The sequence below is a fragment of the Spironucleus salmonicida genome, chromosome 5 (genome assembly GCF_000497125.1).
Source record: "Spironucleus salmonicida strain ATCC 50377 chromosome 5, whole genome shotgun sequence".
Taxonomy (NCBI): domain Eukaryota; phylum Fornicata; order Diplomonadida; family Hexamitidae; genus Spironucleus; species Spironucleus salmonicida.
This window is the reverse complement of record NC_090600.1, coordinates 1,315,456-1,337,590: the sequence shown is the minus strand read 5'-3', so window position 1 is coordinate 1,337,590 and position 22,135 is coordinate 1,315,456. Positions and strand designations below refer to the sequence as shown.

General features: G+C 26.5%; 4 protein-coding genes across 4 annotated transcripts; 1 reads left to right on the top strand and 3 right to left on the bottom strand. All coding sequences in view use genetic code 6, as the record gives it.

Annotated features, from left to right (window-relative positions):
- Nucleotides 1-248: 248 nt before the first annotated feature.
- On the top strand, nt 249-16,763 carry SS50377_25374 (Dynein heavy chain; the record flags this gene model as incomplete). The annotated part of the gene is made up of 1 exon (XM_067909206.1): nt 249-16,763. One exon carries the CDS (start codon nt 249-251, stop codon nt 16,761-16,763), a length of 16,515 nt encoding a protein of 5,504 aa, XP_067764027.1.
- A 136-nt stretch (nt 16,764-16,899) lies between these two features.
- On the bottom strand, nt 16,900-17,817 carry SS50377_25373 (uncharacterized protein; the record flags this gene model as incomplete). The annotated part of the gene is made up of 1 exon (XM_067909205.1): nt 16,900-17,817. One exon carries the CDS (start codon nt 17,815-17,817, stop codon nt 16,900-16,902), a length of 918 nt encoding a protein of 305 aa, XP_067764026.1.
- A 247-nt stretch (nt 17,818-18,064) lies between these two features.
- On the bottom strand, nt 18,065-19,816 carry SS50377_25372 (Myotubularin-like phosphatase domain-containing protein; the record flags this gene model as incomplete). Its single annotated transcript, XM_067909204.1, has 1 exon — nt 18,065-19,816. One exon carries the CDS (start codon nt 19,814-19,816, stop codon nt 18,065-18,067), a length of 1,752 nt encoding a protein of 583 aa, XP_067764025.1.
- Nucleotides 19,817-19,877: 61 nt separating this feature from the next.
- Nucleotides 19,878-21,566, bottom strand: SS50377_25371 (Kinase, CAMK CAMKL; the record flags this gene model as incomplete). Its single annotated transcript, XM_067909203.1, has 1 exon — nt 19,878-21,566. One exon carries the CDS (start codon nt 21,564-21,566, stop codon nt 19,878-19,880), a length of 1,689 nt encoding a protein of 562 aa, XP_067764024.1.
- Nucleotides 21,567-22,135: the final 569 nt, after the last annotated feature.

Genomic DNA, 22,135 nt, shown 5'->3' with positions numbered 1-22,135 from the left:
TCATACTGTAAGTTAAAGCTTTACATAAAACGGCAAATACGTTAAAAACAAGAAAAATTAGATGTATATTATTTTAACTAAATTTACCTAATAAACTATTTATGTGTAATTACAGTTATTCATACTTTAGCTACTATTGATATTTAACAGCTAGTTTGTTTAAGTTAATATTGACTTCAATGTTTAAAGGGATATATTAATATTATTTATATATACTAATATAAACTAAATTTTTCCCTCACTTCTAAATGCCTTTTATAGAATAAAATATAGATAAATCTTTAATAAGGCCTTAATCCCATACCGGACGTCTGTCAAGTTATAATACTTAAGCTTCAACATCGACTAGATTTACATAAAGACCATAATCAACCTAACCATAATTTGCTCCTTCTCCAGAGTAAAAATTATATTCATCGCCGCCTCCAGCATATGCAATATAACAAATGGAAACCAAACAGGCAACTAATATGAAAATTAATTTAAAATAATATCATACAGGTGGGCTTATGCTTCCAATTGAATTAACTAATGAAACTGCTTATATGAACCGTAAGCCATTAGTGGATAGGTCAGAATTTAATTAATAAAGTGGTGAGCTTGTTAATATGCTTAAATAGCGTAGAGTCCTAAAACCTTAAATAGGGAGAGTTGACCAAGTTGAAAATTTCTAACTATCTGTTGAAGGTTAAACATTAGAATTACCAAGACCAGTATCACATATTTAAAAATCAGACACTCTTAAATATGCATCAAATTTGTAGAAAAAGGAAAATACAATGGATATGACAAAACGATTGGAAGAAAACTCAAAAATTTAATTATAAAATATAAAATAACAATAAAGTTTCTCGAGTTATGCTAAACAATTAGATAGAAAGATAATGACTAAGAAAATTATGTAAAAATAAACACCTTAAAGAGTTGAGATTAATGATGGAAAACAGTAAAAATATGCATTAAATGATTGGATTGTTAAAGCGAGAGCAGGAACAGCAACTAATAAGCCTCTTAGATCTAAATCTTCAATATAATAAAGTGAAGATATGAATCTATTATAAGATGATAATTCTATCACAGTTCAATAGAATTAATCTTACTTTGAATAAAGCACATAGGAAGATTAGTAAAAAATTAAAGAACAATTAACACATAAATAATTGATTGAAAGTATAATTATCTCTGTAGATGATGTTCTACCAATTTTCAATTGTATTAAAGAACGAATTACTTTAGAAAATATTATTGATAATGATCAAATTTCGTAGGAAGAAAGAATATAACAACTGAAGGACATATTTATTTCTAAAAATGTACATTTTTCTTATGCATTGCAGTACTAAGCTTAATTATAAGGAGAGAAATATTATGAAAATATAAAAGAATAATATCATCAGCTTCTCAAAACGTCACCAGATATTATAGCTAATACTTTATTGCAATCAGAATTTGTATATCTTACATTTGATACTCCAGAAATTAGAAGATATATAACATAAGAGTATTTAAGTAAAAACAAGCAAATTAGTCAAACATTATAATTAGTTGATGGTATGAATTAGTAAAAATTTTCTTATAAAAAATCAGATCCTCATTAAAATTGTTATGAACTTATTGTATGTGCATATAATTAAATTGATGTTAATACCTATTATACTATTTCTGGAGAAGGAATAACTGAATTTTAGGATAATTAACAGTAGACTATAGTTACTCCTTTAGATCAATGGGCGTAAGAGAGAAAATTATTCTTATAATTAAGAAAACTTCGTTATTTTAGAGAATTCAGACTTAGGAAATGTATTTTTATGTGGAATAATTAAATTAAGCACATCAGAAAGACAAGAGCATTTGCAGCAATAAATAGACTATCCCTGCAAGCGAATAAAGTTTTTTAGCAACCAATGAGTTAGGTATCATATATTATTAGAGGTATATTGTTTGATTTGGATATTTGTAATTATAAACTCTATACATTTGAATAATCAAACGGATATGTAGCTTAAATGTTTAAAGGCAATGAGAAATATAAATTTAAATATTATACATCATCAGATAGATCTATAATAACATTAGTTTAATTTGTTAATAATTGGAATAATAATTTATAAAAAGTTAATGATTTTATATCCTTAAAGGTAGAGCAAATATCAGAAATATTACTTTCTGTTTGTAGGACTGTGGCACAAAATATTTAAGCTAGATAATTAGCTACTTCCAATAAAACGAAATCTAAAAACGTTGAGAAATCATCTAATGCTATATTATCAGCTATCAGCAATGCCACAACATTTAATATGACTAAGATTAAGTCTCTCATTAAAAGTTCAGATTATATTCTTGCTGAGGTTCTTTTAGAAAAATTAGTTGACTTAAATGCTTATTTATATTACTTATTTTTTGGTGTATAATAACTTCCTATTAAAAAAACAGTAAAAGATGAGGTTTAAGAATAATTTACTTAACTTTCGGATGAAGATAGAATAATTATGGAATAATATAGAAAGAATACAACTAGTAAACATGAATACAGCTAAATGTTTGATAATAATTATAAAACTGATTTTTAACTTCTTGAGATTTTTATAAGAAATATTCCTAATCTTGCATTAATTGCATCCCAAGAACTAGATGAACCCCGCGAAATTTATCAGTTTAAATTTGATAGGCATAACAAAAAAGATTAATTTGGAGGTGATAGAGGTGACTATGGATAAAATCCAATATCAGCGGAAATTAATTCTAAAAACTTAATGACATACTTATATTAAATATTAACTAATGATGAATACCAAGAACTCGTTGAATTTAAATATAAATTTTTAAATATTCCACTTGCATTAATGAATAATTAATTTCCACCATATCCATTATTCCATATTGAAGTATAAATTACAAATGCAGAATTTACCACTGTACCTTCTAGGTAAGATTTTATTGATTTTATAGGTGATGCTTTATCAGAAATTGCAACAATAGCTCATAGATCTATTAGACCGTTTTCATATCCGAAGTTATCTGCATTTTTATCCGAAACAACAAGAACAAGCAATTTAGCAGAATTTATGGGTTTAAATATTAAAGATAGTTTATCTGTTTCTGAAGATTATATTACATCTATTCGTAGATTGAAACAATCTATATTTCATGCATGTGATTTAGTTAAAGAATATAGTATGGGTTTTAATAGTATTTTTAAATAGTTTATAATGATTATTACATAATTTAATTATCATTTGTTTAAAAATAAACCATAAGTTATTGTTAAATAGAATAGTATCTTAGATATTGGAAATATATATGGTGTTTTTGAAATACTTATATTTTTCTGGCAATAAAAAGATTAACGGTTTACAAACATATTGTATGAGATAACTTTTCCTGGTTTATTAAATATTGAAAATTATACAATTATTGATGAGAATCTTGAAGATCCAGATATTCAAAATGAGCAGTAGTCTTTAAATTATTTTTAAATCCCGCAATGGAATCATGATTATCACCAAAGAATGCAAACTTAAGATTCAGATTATATTAATAAAATCTAATTAATTTAACCTTATTAGTTTAAACATAGAGTAGCAGAAATTAACTAATATTTAGTCAATTTTCATCTTTTAAAAGTAGAAAGATCTATTTTGTGCTTCTAAGTTTCATCAGTTTAGTTATTTGAATAAATTATGCCATTATTGATATACTATGCTTATTTTGTTAAATTTTCTTTACCATTAAGTATCATAAAAATGTCAAATACTTTAAGTGATAAAGCAGTTTATTATGTTGAAATCTTGTAAAAGGTTCCCGATGTACCATTGTCATTTTCATAAGAAGTAAAAGTTCCATAATACTACGATTATGATGATTGCTTATTTGATTTTTCAAAATTATATTGCTACAAACCAGATGATGTTGATCAATTATAAACTCTCAAAGATTCATTTTAAAGTGAATTAGAACATATAAGAAAAGTTAATTTAGTTAAAAAATAAGAAGCTGAAAATTAAAAGAAAATATATCAGGAAGCTTAATAGTTAATGTAATAAAAATTGAAATTTAAAAACAAAAAATCTAAAAAAGGGGAAGATAAAGAAGATGTTGATACTACTGTTGCATTTGAAGATAATGTAGAATAAGAATAGGATGATGAAGAGGTATTAACAAAAGAACAAGTTATGATATAACGTATTTTGGAATTTTCACCATTTAATTGTCAAGTTTATAATTTTGATAAGTTAAAAACTTAATAATAATAGTAATTTACATTTGTGAAAGAGATTGAAGTAGATAAGAAAATGCTAGATAGTGTTAAAGAAGTTATTGAAATTTATGAATTATCTAGAAATGATATTGCAATATATAGAGAATCAGAACGGAAATTACTTAAAATGTTTGATATTGGATAAGAAATTTCTGTTCTGGATGAATCCGGTAATATTATTCTAGATGAATTATCAATATCTATATTAAAGAATGTATTTGATCTTAATCTAGAAAATACAATAAAAGAATAATTTAAAAACTTTTAAAACAATTTTTAGATTCTTGAAAGACATATTATGAATTTTACGATTAAGAAGCCTAAATTATATTCTTATTTTAAATACAATTTACTTGTTTTATATACATAGTTAGGAGGCCAAATATATGAAATACTTAATGATATACTTAAGAAAAGCTTTTATATTAATATTTATGTTGATGAATAACAATTTTACAAACAACATCGACTAATTATTTAAGGAGATAGTGTATAGTTATAAAATGTTAAATATATTTAATCAGAATAACAATTGTACCTTTATTTATTATTACAAAACACTGACGAGTTTGGTTAAAATAATTATATTTATTTTTCTAATTTATAAAATTAATAAATGGAGGAGCAACTATAAGAAATAGTAAATGAAGAAATTTATTTTAATCGCTGTTTGCAGCTTTTTGAATCAAACGATTTTTATATTAGCTAAAATATACAAAACACAGAAATATTCTTTATTATTAAATTTGTAAAATATATTTAATCAATATTTTCAAAGTATTGGTAACAGTTATCAATACTATAAAATATCATTAAGTAACATGGAGCCTTACCTATTTCTCTTCTTAATACTAAAATATTTTAAACAGATCTAGTAACTCTTGAAAAAGTAATACTATAAATTAAAGAATAAATTATTTAATGTAAGTAAGAATTTTTAAAACTTATCGATGACATAATTATTGATTAAAATGGTAATATATCTACAGTTCCACAACTAGAAAATTAAATTTATAACTTTTCAACTTTAAAATTCATTGTTTTTATTTATAAATAAAATATTAAATAATCGTAAATGGTGTTTTAAGAATAACATTTTGATGAAGTATCTAAATTTTTTAATCAAATTTTGGATAATGAGCGTGCTGATCAAAAAGAGTAAATAAATTTAGAATACGACTACACTAATTTTGATTAAATTTTTACTACAATTAATTGTGATAACATAATGTTTGTAGAATTGGCAAATGATGCGCTATAATATTATTTTGATAATTATTAGCAAGTAGATGTTGTTATCAATTTAATCTAAAAAATGATTTAATCAATAACATCCTTGGAAATAATGTAAAGTATTTCATTTTAGCCTAGACATTATTAACATTTAGTTAGATAAATTTTGCCAACTCCAGATATATCATACGAATTGCACTTATTTTAATAATTGATAACGATTCCAGAAAATAATATTAATTCAACTCTAATTGATTTACTAGATAAGTTTAGAGCAAACGCGTATAGATCAATATTTGATGCAAATGGTGACGGTATTTAAGAATTATTATATGGCTATCTTGCGTTGTAACCTAGAAGAGAGACATTTTAAAAATAAATAATAAATTTAAAATTAATGGATACTTCTATCTTTAGTTGGGAAGTAAGGGATACTTATATAGATGTAATAGAATAACTTAAATTCTTTAATGATGGAAAAAGTATTTCAGATTACTTAGAGCAAATATTGATAGACAATTAACAAATAAAAGATTCAAAAGCAGATTAATAAGATATGATATAAATTAAATACTATGATACAGATTAAGAGTAATTAACAGATTTTGAGGCTATATAGAATAAAGCATAAGTTCATTAAAATATTATAGTTACTTTATCTATGCATATTTAGGGTCTTTAACAGCGATTAACAGAAATAGTTATAAGAAGACGAAAATATAAAAATTATAAAAACTATAAATACGTTCGCTATAATTTATCAAAAGGTGGTCTTTTCTAAGAAATGGATAGATTTACGACGTCATTATCTAGATTAGTATTTAGAAATTTGTTTGATAATTTGGATTAAGTCACCAAAATTACTAATCTTTCAGAATTAGAATATACCTTACTAGATAAGTTATCCGTTATCAAAACTGTAATATATGATTTACGGTTTAAAATGTCTATGCTGCAAAATGATGGAGTTAAATTTAATTTTATTTCAGATGCTACTTTTGTTAATTGTTAATTAAATGATTAGTTAATAAATTTGCATACACTTTAAGCATAATTTAAAAATTTAAATAGTTCTGATATTGAATTAGCATTGGATGAACTTATGCGGCTTTAATAAACTAGTAATGATACATTAAAAACAATTAAAACTCTTATATTATGTTAAAATGTTGTAATTTAGTTATTTCCTATTTTTAGTACTACTACTAGTCCTATAAATAAATCTTTACCAGAGGAAACGCGAACATTTTAGAAATATTTTATTTAGTTTTAAGAATTGCTTTAAAATATGTTTGAAAGTGGTTGTTACGCTGTTAAAAATTGTACTGCAGAAGTATCATAGGTGGTATAAGTAAAAATATTTCCAGAGTTTGAATAAATATAGAAAGTTTTAGAAAGTTTTTTATAAAACAAAAGAGAAACACTATGCAGATTTTATTTTTTAAATAATAAATTGCTTTCGTAGATATTATCAATTTAATAATATGAATAATGTTTTGAGAATTCATAGGTTATACTCAATAATGCTTTAGACTTCATGTTTTCAAATGTTAAGTCATTGATTGGTGGGGTTAATGTAGATTCGGATGGTTAAAAAAGATATATAGTCACTGGAATCCTGTCACAAGAAGGAGAAAAGTTAAATATTGCTTCTTTCAGTGTTCGAGGTTAATCAGAAATATGGTTAAGTAGCTTGCAAATGAAGATATAAACTTGTTTATAGGTTTAATTTCATAATTGCTTTAGCGAGCTTTTGTATTTAACTAGAGAATTTATGGGATTAAGTTTGGATTAATATAATGCAAAATAATAAAAAATAGAACTTTAATAATATGAGAAAAAGATCTAAGTGTTCTTATCTAAAAATTATTCAATTTAGGTGATTAATATTATAAGATAGGCTATAATACTTTTCTTTATTGATAATGTTGAGAAATATTATTCATTAGAAATCTTTAATTTAAACTTTAACAACTAGGAAAGTAAAGTAGAGGAAATTAAAGTGGAAGATATATTAACGTTAGAATAAGAGTAAGAAAATGAAATTAAGAAAATAAAATAAGTTAAAGTACCTACGGTTTAAATAGTAATTACAAATTTAATAACATTCTATTAATTTTTCTATAAATATATTGCGTAGATATTAAAATAAGCTATTTTAAGTGGTAATAAACTAGACATTTAAAAGTATTAATTACTTTTGCAAAATGATTGTTATATTATTAATTAATTAGAAATGTTAGATGGATTTTACTCTAAAAATAAAGATTTACATAATTATTTAACATATTATTACAATCATATTACATAATAACTATATACTATTGATTTTGAATAGCATTAAATATATTATAAAAATTAATCTGTTAGATTGGTATAGTAGTTAAATTATAGCAATCCTCAAGGTATATTATATGGATATGAATATTTAGGGTTATAATCTAGAGCTATTTAATACAATAGTCATATTTAGTAATAAATTTATATATATCAACAAAAGTTAGCTATGTAACTGCCAATTCTAATTTAGTCTCCTTCTGGTTAAGGTAAAACAAGTTTTATATCAGATCTTGCAGCATATTAAGGACAATTTTTGAGTACAATCTAGATAGCTAAAAATACTTAAAGTCAAGAATTTATTAATAATATTGTTGGTACTTGTTTAGGAGGTACTATCTTACTTTTTGAAGATATAAATGAGTTGCAATCAGATATTTTAAGTATACTGTCTATTTATTTATAGTAAATTACTCAATCTTTAAGGACTTATTAGCTTTCATTTAGTATTGATAAAACTATTTATAAACTTATGCCATCAACTTAATTCTTTGCAACAATAAAATCAAATGGGGGAAAATTAATTTCATGTTTAGATCAGTTTAAGTAAATTACATTATTAGCACCAGATTAGTAAGTTATTATTTAGTAGTCATTACTTTAGTTTGGATTTGTAAATTTCTTAGTTCTCACTCAAAAAATTAATTTCTTCTTTAAAACTATCAAAAATCAATTTATTGATTCATCTAACCAATTTAATTCATTTAGATGTGTGAAATAGCTTTTAATCATAGTATAATCTACTTGGAAAAGGTGGCTTATAAAATTTTCTAAAAATGATAAATTATTATCATATTTCTAAAGATTAGATGCTAATGCAAAGTAACTTAAAGAACAATAATTATTTAATTTTTATATAGAATAATACTGTGTTGTGTTTTGTTTGTTCTAATATTTACTACCATAGTTTCATACAAATCTTTAGTATTCATAATTTAATATATTAATTAATAGTATTTTTGATAATGATATAGTTAATACAATATCTAAAAATAGAAATAGTGGAAAATAATTATATAATACTTCATTAAGAGCAAAAGTTTCTAGGACTGGAAGAGCATCTACATTAATGAGATCTTATAATTAGTAGTAATTATTTAGTAAGTAAGAAATATATAAATATGACATATAACTATTGTTAAACTAACTTATTTTAACAAAGCATAACTATTAAACTGATATCCAACTATTCAGTTAATAGAATATTTTTTTAGGAGAGGAAGATCTCAAGGTTACGGAACATGAAATGAATCTTAATGATTTATTTGATGGTTAAGAAACTTAGTAATCAATTACTTAAAAATCATTATAATCTGAAGCTAATCAATAATAAGATTCGTTACAAGATTCTTTATCTGGTAGTGGTCAATTCTTATAGTTAAGTGGATAACTAAAAGATGATATGTTTACTGTTTAAGTATAAAATGCAGTTAATATTTACATTACTTAATAAAAATTACGTTAAATTAATCATTTTATACATTGTCTTTTGCTAAACAATTTATTGATAGTTTAAGAATAACTAAATCATTATTAAGAGTTTGAAGGTGCACTTTGGTATAGAACCTGCGTTATTTTAAGAGGTAAAAAAGGATCAGGAAAAACAGTTCTTTGGCAAAGTATTATTGATAAAACTAATAAGTACATAATTATTAATCCAGAATCTTTGTCTGAGAAAGAACTATTTGGATTTATTGAAAATGGTTATTTTTCTGATGGAATAATTCCATAATTTATAAGATAGGCTTATGCATAAGTCAAAGATACATCTAACTAAAACTAAGTTAGTACACTTAACATTAATTTTATTATTTTTAATGGATACTCAGATAAACTATATAGACTTTTGTCAGCAATTGATGATTCGAGATACTTGCAACTTTAAAATTCTGAAAATTTAAGAATACCAAATTATATAAGGATAATATTCGAAGTTGGTATTGATGATATTATTCCAGATTAATTTGTATAGCGATGTATCACAGTTAGTATAGATGGAGATTATTGGAGGTAATATTTGCATTCATAACTAAAATTAATTTACAAGGAAAGTTATGAATAGTTTATTATTGAGTTTGACTATGATTAAGAACTTAATATAGTGGTTAAAAGACAAGTTAAATCAAACTAACCAAAGCGTTATCAAAAGAAAGATAATGTTACATCTGTTTATTTTGATATATATCCAATTAATAACGTATTCTATTGTGTGTGTGATACATTTTCACAGGTTTTAACCTAAATTATTGATATTGTTGTTAAACATCCAATTGTTAATATGCTTTAAATTATATAGTAAACTATAGTAAGATTACAAATATATTTAAACTGTAATTAAAGCTAATTTTCATCCTATGAGCTTATTGTATAAAACTAATAAATTGTATTTTTTGCATTATTCCATACTATTGAAGCATATATTGATATGAATTAGTTGTCTAATAAATTTAAAGAAATTTATGATATTCTTACAAAATAGTTAGTTGATATATTATAATTATAGTAGTTTAACTTGACATCACCATAAGATTTATTTATCAATTTTAGGTCGCTTATTCCTTTTAAAATACACGAGGATACTAATATGTTAATTGATAGTAATACTAAATGGGGGAGATTATTATATCTTACAAACTTTAATTCCAATGCAGAGCAAAATATTGCAACAATATTTTATGATTAGCAAACCGATATGTTAATTGTTCAAAATATATAGCATAGAAGACTTTTTACTTAATTATTAATGGCTCATAGTTATTTAGGAGAACGGTCAGTTCTATTAATTACAGGATATAACGCTAAATACTACAACTAATTGTTATATTAGTAATAAGAGGAGGATTATTAAAAAGTTCAGTTTTCATTTAATCGTAATGTTACACTTGAATTATTTAAAGAATTTTTCTTATCATTATTTAATAAATCTATAGAGGTAATGATTCCAGTACAAGAATTACCATTAGTTATACATCTATATGATTTTTAACTGGCGAATATAGATATTCAACAATTTGTCCATTCAATCTAATCATCAGGATAATAAATTGTTTTTGACAATTTTACTTACTAATAGTTTAATTTTATTAAATTTAAGTTTATAATTTCTATGCAGTCATAAACCTCAATATTTGAAAACTAATACAATGTTAATTTCATAGAATATCAGTTAAATGAGTATGAAACCCTTGTTTAGTAGATTATACTAACTTGGTCGGGGTCCTCCAAATTTTAACATGCCAATTAATCAATTTATCCTGTGTTTTCGTTGCTATCACATTTTATTAATTTGATTATTAAATCTATTCAGAATAAATCGAACTTTAAGTTTGAGTATTTTATAGATTTGTTAACATAAATATTTAAAATTGATGAATATACATTTGCAGATGATTTGAAAGATTACAACGAGAATTTATTTGACCAAATTTTTAAGAGACAAATATATTAAAGTCTTATAAGTTTAATTAAAATATTAGTTTTCAGTCCAATGTAGATATCTTTATTAGAACAAAACTAACTTATTAGTGATGCTGCTTAGAAATCAATTTTAAGCTAATAAATAGTAGAACTTAAATAAGGACCTACTTTTAAGTTACCTATTAAATACCATAGCGAGTTACTATTGCTTTCTAGCTCATACTTACTTAATTCATTTTTAACTACTAAGTTATCTATAGATATAGCAAAGGCTAATAATTTTTATGGTGTCATAAATGATAGATACTTTAAGTTTATTGAAGCAGATTTTTCAAAGAAATTTTAAGATTAAATAATTTCAACATCTATAATACCAAAGGAATTATAGCCTTATCCGGATGTTTATAATAGATCAGAAATTAGTGTTTTATTTGAGACCCCGATGATAGAAAATCGATAACGCTTTTTCTATGTGGGATTTCTTTTATCTAATTATAAGAAAATTGTAGTATTAGACAGACCCGGCTATTAAACTAAGTTTATATATAGTTAAGCTGCTTAACGTCTATCTTTTAAATTTGCTTCCGTTGGTGAATAATAACAGGATTAGGTTTTCCTTTATAACAAACTAGTAACATGTATACTACAGTAATTACTAAGATTGGTTACTTAATAAGATAAGTAGAAGGCAGTTATATTTATTTCGGATGAATTTTTATAAAATGAGTAAATATTGCATGCTCTAAATTAAATTATGATGCACGGATTATTTTATTAGTTATTTACTTTAGAACCTCAGCTAGCATCAGATGTTCTTTATCATCTTCGCCTAATTTATGATATTAATGGAAAACTTACTGATATTTAATTAAAAAGTATTATTTCAAACATTATTATAAATATGTTTATTTTTGTATTAGCACCTGAGCATGATACTTATAGATAACTTACTCTCAAAAAAATATGTGTTATTGAAAAAGCTAAAATTTGGCCAGTTTCATCTATTGCCGTTTCTGCTATAAATAATTTATAACCAAAGTATATTTAGATGAAAAAATTATGTTCTAATATTAAAATATTAAATACCTTCATTTTATCATTTTAAATGATGGTAAAAGTTATCTCCCCAGATAAGTAGTTTTAGAATATTATATTATCGCCTGGATGTTTCACTAGGTTTTTACAAATTTATCATAAAATATATTTTATGAAGCGTAATTAGTTAGGCGATAAGTCTAATATACTATAAAAAGGTATTGAACTATTTGACGATGGATAAAAACAGACTCTTATTATTTAAAAAGAGTTAGAAATAATATAACCATAAGTTTTATTATTATAATCGAATACCGATATGTTGTTAATCACTTTATAATAGCAGTAGCTTGAAATTACAACCTCGTAGGCATTAGTTTAATCAGAGGAGAGATCATTGCAAGTTTAAGGATAATCTATAGATATTGAGCTAAAATAATCGTAATCAGATTTAGATGAAGTAATGCCTATACTTTAAAAAGCTGAAAATGCGTTAAAGCATATATCTAGATCAGAAATAGCAGAAATTTCATCTTTTACAAATCCAAAAGCACATATTATTTTAGTTATGAATGCATTGTGTGTTATTCTTAATGAGACTCCAACTTGGTAAAGTGCTAAGTTATTATTAAGCTCAGGATCATTAATATCTCAGCTTATGAATTTAAAGCCATTATAAGTACCTCCTAGATAATTTAAGTAATTTAAGTAAATAGTCAGTGGTAGTGATTTTAGATTAGATAAAATAACCCCTATAAGTTAAGCCGCTGCTACTTTAGCATAATGGTGTATAGCTGTTATAAACTATACTACTGCTTTTGAACATATTTAACCAAGAATAAACAGATTAGATCAAGCCAAAGTAAGCTTTAAGGAAAATTAGGAATCACTTATTAGAAAGAAAGAAGAAATTGTCAATTTAACGGACAAAATGGAAAAAGTAAAAAAGTCTCTTGATGTAGCAAATGGTTAAAAATTAAGATTAGAACATTAAATGTAAGAGTTAATCCAAAAATTAAGTATTATAGAGTAACTTAATGTTTTACTTTAGAAATAAGACTCTTAATGGAAAGCTGATTTTACAAGTTGTAAATAAGATATTGAGCAATTAAGTGTATTGGCTTTGATAGGTTCTGTTTATACAATGATATAATTCAGCTAAGAATATGTGATTTTAGAACAGGTTATGACAAAGTTTATTTTAAATGAGCTTGAATTTAAAAATGTCGCTAATATAAATAACCTTAAGGTTTATTCTTTTATTGCAGATTAAGAGCAACAGGCATAGTGGAAGTTAAATGGTTTGTTTGGGGATTAAGTTACATTCAGTGCAATGCTATCTTTATCTTGTATCACTCATTGTCCTTATATTATTGATCCAGATTTAGTATTCAATAAGGCTGCGTTATCATTATAATTAACATTTATCAAATTAAATGATGATTCAATGCTGGAATAGCTATTGGATTTGTTAGACTAACCAAAAACGGTAGTTATATAAATAGAAAATGTATAGAACTGGTTCTTACCTTATTTTATGAAATAATTAATTAGTATTTGCTCTTTTAATTTAGTAAATATTTTTTAATATTCAACATCATAATAAACTACTAAGCATTATTTTGATAGTAAAGTTTTTGAGATCAATAATTAGTTTTAGATTTTATTTTTAGATAATACAACCACAAGTTTATCAGATCTTTGCGCTGAAATATTTGTAAATTATTAAGTTATTTCTTACATTAAAGACAGTTAATCTTTGCATCAATAAATATAAAACACGATAATAGAAGCTATTAACCCTAGTATAGAGTAGTAACGATTATAAATAATAAAAGAACAAGCGTAATACTCAGTGTAATTATAAAGTATAAGCTAATAACTAATTCAATAACTAGTTTCATTTGATTTCTAAAAAGATTTAAATAGCGCGGGATTAACAATCATCAATGAGCTGAAAGATTGCATCGAAACAAAACAGAAAATAGAGACTAAAATGCAAGAATTGGATACTATTAATAGCTCAATTGAGAAAACTAAGGAACAATACAACACTTTATCAATTCAATTTGGGAACCTTTTTAAATCTATTTCCGACACGGATCAGTTCTATAAATTTCAGCATTTCATAATGTATATCAAAAGCTTTATTACTGAGGATTAAAATGTTGTATTTTCGAATATTATTGCCTCCTTGGATCCTTCCTAAATAACGCTCATTTTATTTAAATTCATTGCATTTTAAGACGTGTAAACTCATGAATTTCCATAAATATTAAACCTAATTTAGTAGTCAATTGTTTCGTCAAAAATGGTTTCCGTATATGACAAAACGACTAATTTAATGTTGTAAAAAGAATACTAAATTAATGCACTAGATTGTACGTTGTAGGTGAAAGCAGAGAAACTATTTGCTCCCAAAAATTAACTTTAGGATACGCCGATGTGGCAAATTGAGCAGCGTAGGGCAGCCGTGACGTATCTGATCCAGGGATTATTCAAAACAAGTAATTCAACCAGCGGAGCACAGGTGCACCTGACAGAAAATTCACTTTTTAGTGACTTGTGTGGCAATAGTTTAGACCCCAAATAGCCTCTACTGGGATCAAATATAGTAAATTACAATGAAAATTTATAAAAGTAAATTGTTACCTCGATTCAAACTAAATGGCACACACACTACCTTAAAATTTACGAAACTGAGAACCTGAAGCTGGTAGAGCACTCACAGCATGCAAACTTGATCGTTCCAAAATTTTTTGAGATAATTTATCAAATTTGTTAGGAAATTATCAATTAAACTGTAGATTTTGAGGGCAAAAACAATGTAATTCTCGTTTTTTATTTAGCGATTTTATTTATTCGGCTTTTAAAGCCTGAATATTTTGTTCAGATTTTGCAAAAATTCTATGATTTTAGCCGTCCAAGATCGCCATTTATACACGAAATTCAGCTTCCAGAACAGCTATTGAAACCCTATATTAATTAATAAAGGCTATAACCAATTATACTTACTGGTGATACAACGAAAAACCTGTTTGTACTAAATCAGTTGCTCGAAATCTACTAACCTTCCTAGAAGGAAACAACTAAGTTTAAACCAGCTAAGCCTATAATTTTGATAAGCTCTTTGTCAATTTTAGAGTAGTCATAGCTTTATAATTACCTTGCAAATACAGCTACACCATTCTGGGTGGTTTTGCTTGATTTCGAGCTTTCTTCAGAAAACAACTTAAAAGTTCTTATGAAGCTGTAAAAACAAATTAATAAATCTGGAAACCTGATATCACAAGATGCAAAATTGTTTCTATTCACACGTGGAAAATTTTGGGGAAAGGAACTTTCTCCACAAAGCTAGCTCTGTATCAGTTTGCTGCCTAGGATTCAAAACCATGTTTAAATAGAATTTAATTAGTATCAGAGATAGCTTGTCTACAGAATGGGTGAGCGTATTTAAGGGTTGGATACTAGGTTTTAGTAATGTAGTATATCATTTGTCAAATAATTTTTGACGATAATGCTACATGTTTAATATCAAAATATCAATTTTGAATAATGTGAAATGGATTTTGGTCAGATTTTAGGATTCTACTTTAACGACTTAGTTAATTTATAACTTTCTAAGACTTTCAAAGTTAGTGAGACAAAGATTACGGATTTGGTATATCTCGTTTTTGGCTCTCATAGCTCTATATTCACTAGGAGGCAACTTTTGTCTATTATAAAGTTTGTATAACAAACATCTGTTGATATCGACCCTCTTATCCCATAAAGCATCGGACTTCCTGATTTTAGAATTGAGCAATATTATTCGAGGTTACAAACTGGCGATGGTATAAAAATAATTAATGTTAATGCATTAAAAGATCAGTTATAAGCAAGCACATAATAATCATAATTCCCGTTATATCAGTATTTAATTTATAATAATATTACAATCAATCAAAATCTGGACCTTTCACAATTATCAAATCCATCTTTGTTGTTTTAGGTTCTACTAATTTAAGCATACGAAATTTACGGATTTTCACCGTCTGAGTATACATTAATTTACTCCATATCAGAACCTTTTGTGAACGATCTAGTTCTAACGAATTTTAAGGTAAGAAATGGACACTCAAAATATAAGTAGATTCGTGTTTTAGCTAGAATATACTATAAGCGTCGTTATGTATATTTGCCGCTATTTGCGCCGCCAAAGATTTAGGAGAAATAGGCGTCGCAAAAAGTATCCATTAAGCTTCCAGAGAGTCGTTTTTCAGAGTTCAGCGTCGGACCAATCACTGTCGATGATGATACTGATGTACAGGTCTACATCAAGGAGAAGTCAGTTAAGGAGAAGCGGTTTTAACATTATTTGGTTGGATAAGTTCAAACTGCTACTAAAGATGTTGAACTACGCAGGAATGGAAACGTTCTGTAGGTAATATAGTTTGAGGGAGATGGAGATTTTGACCTTTTGGGTACATATTTGGAGATATGAGTGAGAGAAACGGTTTAGTCTTAATTATATTTCATCAAATTAATGATGAATTCAGCAATTTAACCATCAGTGTCATGTATTTTCACCCCGAACTACTCTGCTTCCCTACAATATACTAAAATATTAAATATTATCCTCACTAATCGGCGTCGATTCCTGCCAGGACCACCACAAATTATCCACTAATTCTATCTCCCTACCCAACTGGAATTCTGAACATTATCTCTCCACTTATACATCCAAGGACCACTACTGCATCTGTTTCTGCGCAAAATTTAAGCATCCCAGCGACTGCGCGGACACCACTAAATGTATAAACGCCTTCAAAGTCACAAAATTTTACACTTTCTAGAATCCAGCTCTTCCCAACCTGATGGTTTGGCATCTGGGCGACCACATTCACGCCAGCTTCATCCTGCGTCTAAATAAGCATATCTTTACCATCCTACGTAAAAATAATTTTACACGTTTGTTATAGCTTCACGGACTAGTTCAGTGAATCAATGAGGGAGAACAGGGCAAAAGAAGATATAACGGCGTAAAATTTGGCAGTGGAAGGCGAAAAAGTGTATGGAAAATCGACTGTCTCTGTTGTCGTATGAATTTGATAAAATGACTTGATATCCGAGTCGCGGTCTAGAATGAGATTAAGTTGGGAAATTGCTCCTGATAATGAAAGGAAAGGAGAATCCTCATCCGGGAAAGATATTTTAAATACGGGTGGTAATGGTGATGTAAATTTGACAAGGTTAGCAAGGCCTTGGACTGCTCGCAAAAGCTGCTTCGCCGGAACTGTGAAGTCGAAATTTTACTCTGAAAAATCAGTAAACATTGATATTTTTGATGGAGCATTTGTTATAATTTGAGATTACTGTTGTTCTTGTGATATGTAGAGTGTACCTCTAATAAAAACTTAAGAATTTCGTGATTGTGTGATCAGTTCGATTACATTTTTATTAGGTACATACCGCATTCTAGTCAATTATGTTTGATCTATAGTTGAGAATCTAATCGCGTTAAGAAATGCAATTGGTGACGTGATAGATACTGTCATTCTTTCGCTAAAATATATTTAATACTAATTTTTAATATATAATATACTAAGTAGTTAGTTATATTCTCTACTAATATATTATCATAGGAAATTAGTATGAGAATATACTAAGTATTACAATTTAGCATTCTCCATTTTTATAAGAATATTTAAATTATGATAAATTTAACTATGATTCATTATAAACCATTATACATCTTTCAGTCCTATAATCTCCTTCTAGACTCTAAAATTTACATCACTCTAATCAAACACTACCAAAAATACTCCAAAACCATCCTAGCCGTCCGACACCTTCTAACCACTCGGCACTTTCATTACCAATATTTTCGATTTCGCCCTGCCATTCTACTCCAGCGTTAACTTCCAAAAGTTAAGTTGTTAAAGTGACACCCAAAACTACTTTTTCAAGCTCCGAGCGGAAACAAAATTCTCCAGTTTGGCGTCCTGCTAATCCACAAAAATATTTAGCTAAGAATGCTCTGCTGAAATGGAATGATTTTGGGCATTTTTGAATGCAAAAATCAATACAATCGTTAAGTAATATTAATAGCGGTAAATCAAACACAAAACCTGGTTAGACTAAATGCTTCCAAATCATTTATTAAAGTCCTTTCACAGTTCTAGATTTCGAGTTAATGAGAATTTCACTAAGACAAATTATAACACTCCCCAGTTGTCTTTCATCACTACCAGAAACTAAAACAAGCGTTTTTGGGTCTATAATTTAAGTGATCTTTGTTGCAACTTATAGTGTTTAACGCACTATTTTAGGCCAATTTGAGAGCTCATTTTTAACATGAAATTATGTATTTAATTCAGTTTTAATTAATTATTACTAGGATGTCATTAATTCTACGATATTTTAAGCAGAAAAGTCAATTTTTTTGGCCATGGCTATTGGATCGGTTTGAGATGAAGAATGATATAACGAATTGAATGATGTCAATAAATCATTTTAAGAAGGATAGATCGGACTAAAGATTTAAAATTAAAGTGAACTTCTTGGTTAAAAAGATGTTCCTAAATTTAGGATAATAAGTTTTTCAGAATTAGTACATTTCAGTACATTTCTAAAAAGTTCATAATCGCAATTAGAATTTAATTTTCCACATCTTAAAATGCGTGAGAATGATAAAATTGGGAATCTAGAATTTTCAAACATAGAAGGCTTTGAAAGATTAACGTCTGGCGTTGCAAAAATCGCAGAATATGATTCACATAGCTCATAATGTAAATTTTAAACGGAAAGTGTAATCCCAGTTGTGTTGGGTTAAAGATTTTCAAGGAACTTAAGTGGTAAAAGCTAATTAATTTTTAGGGTCGGAAGTTTAAATGCATGGAATGACTCAAATTATTTCCTAAGGGCTTGACTTAAATCTGAATTAATTGGGGCATTTAAAACATCATCCAGGTCGCTACCTGTTATACTAATTTATTTAATTTGTTAATACATGTCAAAATAAGAATTCCAGTTTAAAGTAAGTAAGTCAGTAGTAAAAGGAGGAAAGTTTGTGGGCTTTATTATTTATTTTGTGGTATTTAAGGCCATAAAACCTTTCCAAAAAACAAAATCCGAACCTTGTAAAAGAACTGCTGATTTTTATTTAAGATAGTCAAAAACATTAGGAACCTACTCAATAGACAAGAATTTTACTATAATCCGAAGTGGTGAGATTAGATCAATAATGATTTCCTGACCAGATATTTTGGTCAGGGTCATTATGTGAGTAATAAAGAATTGTTGATACAGAGTTTCTTTTAGTGTTGAATTTAATGATATTTAACGAATAAAATCAGTTTATGTAGGTTCAAAAATAAATACTCTTGCCGTAGTTATCAAAATTTACGCATCAAATTTTTTTACTAATGGAAATTTTAAGATAACTGTTTATGGTCGTGGGGTAGCTTGAAGATATTCTGAATTTATATTTGGAGGTTAACAAATCTCAGCCTAAAACTGATAAAGGGGAAATTCGCCTGGATACATAAGAGACATTTGATTTAGAATGGTAATATAAATATTATATAGAATATAAATTTTCATAAGTACAATTTGATCACAATCCCATACCAGACAAAATTTGTTAACAAAGTTCCTTGTAAACCCAAGCATCTCCTGTCATTCTTCTAAATACAACGCACACAAGCTCTTCCTATCCTTATACTTTACACATTTCACAACTCATAATAACATTTAATCTTTAGCACTTAAATAAATATTATTTTTCTTTGACGAATTTTATTTTAAGTTTCTTAAATACTTCTTCTATCAAGTTCAGCATAAGATCAGGAGGCATTTTGCTACTCATTCCAGGAGTAACAGTTCCTGCATAAACACGAATATCTTCATTCTCTTTATCAACTAATGCTCTTTAAGTAACTTCTTATTAAAATAATTAATCTTTTAACTGTGGTAAAATAGATAAGGTAGGAACAGCACTAACTTTTTCGTCTTCTTACAGCCTTTATTCAACTGGCGTCATATCCAGATCTTTCTGTGCATTATGTAAATCTGCACGTACATGAACATTTTCTGCAATCTCAACTCTAGTATCGGTACCGTTGAGTGTGTCATCTGCTTTAGATTCTAAAGCATCAATTTTCATGGTTAATGCACCAATTTCATTCCCTTCTGCATCGAAAATTTTGTCATTTTTAACACGTAGACCTATCTTTTATGCTAAAGCTGCTCTATCTTCGATTTTAGTAGGTTCAGGTTCAGCCTCAAGTTTCCCTTACTTAATTTATTAAGTTAATAATACATATGTCGCCGTTTAAGCATTATGTTTATTCAAATTAAGAGATTTAATTGTTTAATCTACATCAAAATTAAGAGTTTTCATTTATTATAAAGTTCTTAAATGTAATGATTGGTCATCATCGATTACTGTCAATTTTAATGGTTGGTTTGGATTAATTTTAGTCCAATTTTCTTAGATCCAAGAATGATTAACAATATCCTAAATTTTAGCTCTTTTGTTAGGATCAATTGTTAGTAGCTAACGAACAACATCTTTGGCACCTTCTGAAACATAATCTGGAAAATATACATTACCAGATAAAATTTTACAATATAAACCTTAAGTTGTACTAGATTCAAATGGTAAGGCACCACAAAGCATAGCATAAAGAATAATACCACACGACCATGTATCAGCTTTTGCTCCATTATAAACTTCACCTTTAATCATTTCAGGACAGGCATATGCTGGTGATCCACATGCCGTTTTAAGATATGCATAATTTTTAAAAACATTAGAAAGACCAAAATCAATAATTTTAATATTATTATTTTTGTCTAAAACGCAATTTTCTGGTTTTAAATCTCTATGAGAAACAAATTTCGAATGAAGATAATTAAGCCCAGAGAACACTTAAACTATGAAATTAGCTGCTTATGGCTCTGGTAAGCGCTTATGTGCTACTATAAAATCAAATAATTCACCATTAGATAAAAACTCTTATATAATATACAGATGTCTAGGAGTATCAATAATTTCATAAAGTTTCACAACATTTGGATGATCAAGAAGTTTTAATATCTAAATCTCTCTCGTTATTCTTTCAATATCAGAAGATTCAGTAATTTTAGCTTTCTCAATAATTTTTAACGCAACACGCTCATTAGTCACTAAATGAGTGCCTAATTTTACCTTAGAAAAAGAACCCTCCCCTATTGTCTTACCAATAATGTAGTTACCTACACGTTTAACACGAATTTTACCATCAGGTGCTTATTCAGTCATTTAGATATGGAGTGGTTATTTTTATAATTAATATTTACATATTATTACAGATTTTCTAAAACATTAGTTTTAAAAATAGAATAAACAAATTTATTATATGAATATTTTGAATACGTTTTCTCAATAAAAATTATAAAGTCAATTTGCCATTACTCAAAAAATTACTTTAAAATAAAAATTATATCAGTGTATAGTGGTAAGAAATATTATTTTATATATTTGTATTAAAGTTAGCAAAATTGGATACACAAAGCGATACAAGTACAAAACAGTTCATTTCTACTTATAATAATAAGAAGTAATGCAAATTCTATTAAATTATAAACTGGAATATTATACTGGTCGTTAAATTCATATAAGCTGTTTTACATATCATCTTGCTAATTTAATTAGGTTAATAAATTAATAGATTTAGTTTCTTATAAAGTAAAAATTTAATTACATTACTTGGTTGTAGAGAAGTTATTTAAAATTCATATATATAAAAAGTTCAAAATGAACAGGTAGAATTAACTAAAAATAATATTATTGTCTGATAAGAATATTTATCAAAAACTTGAATATGCGTA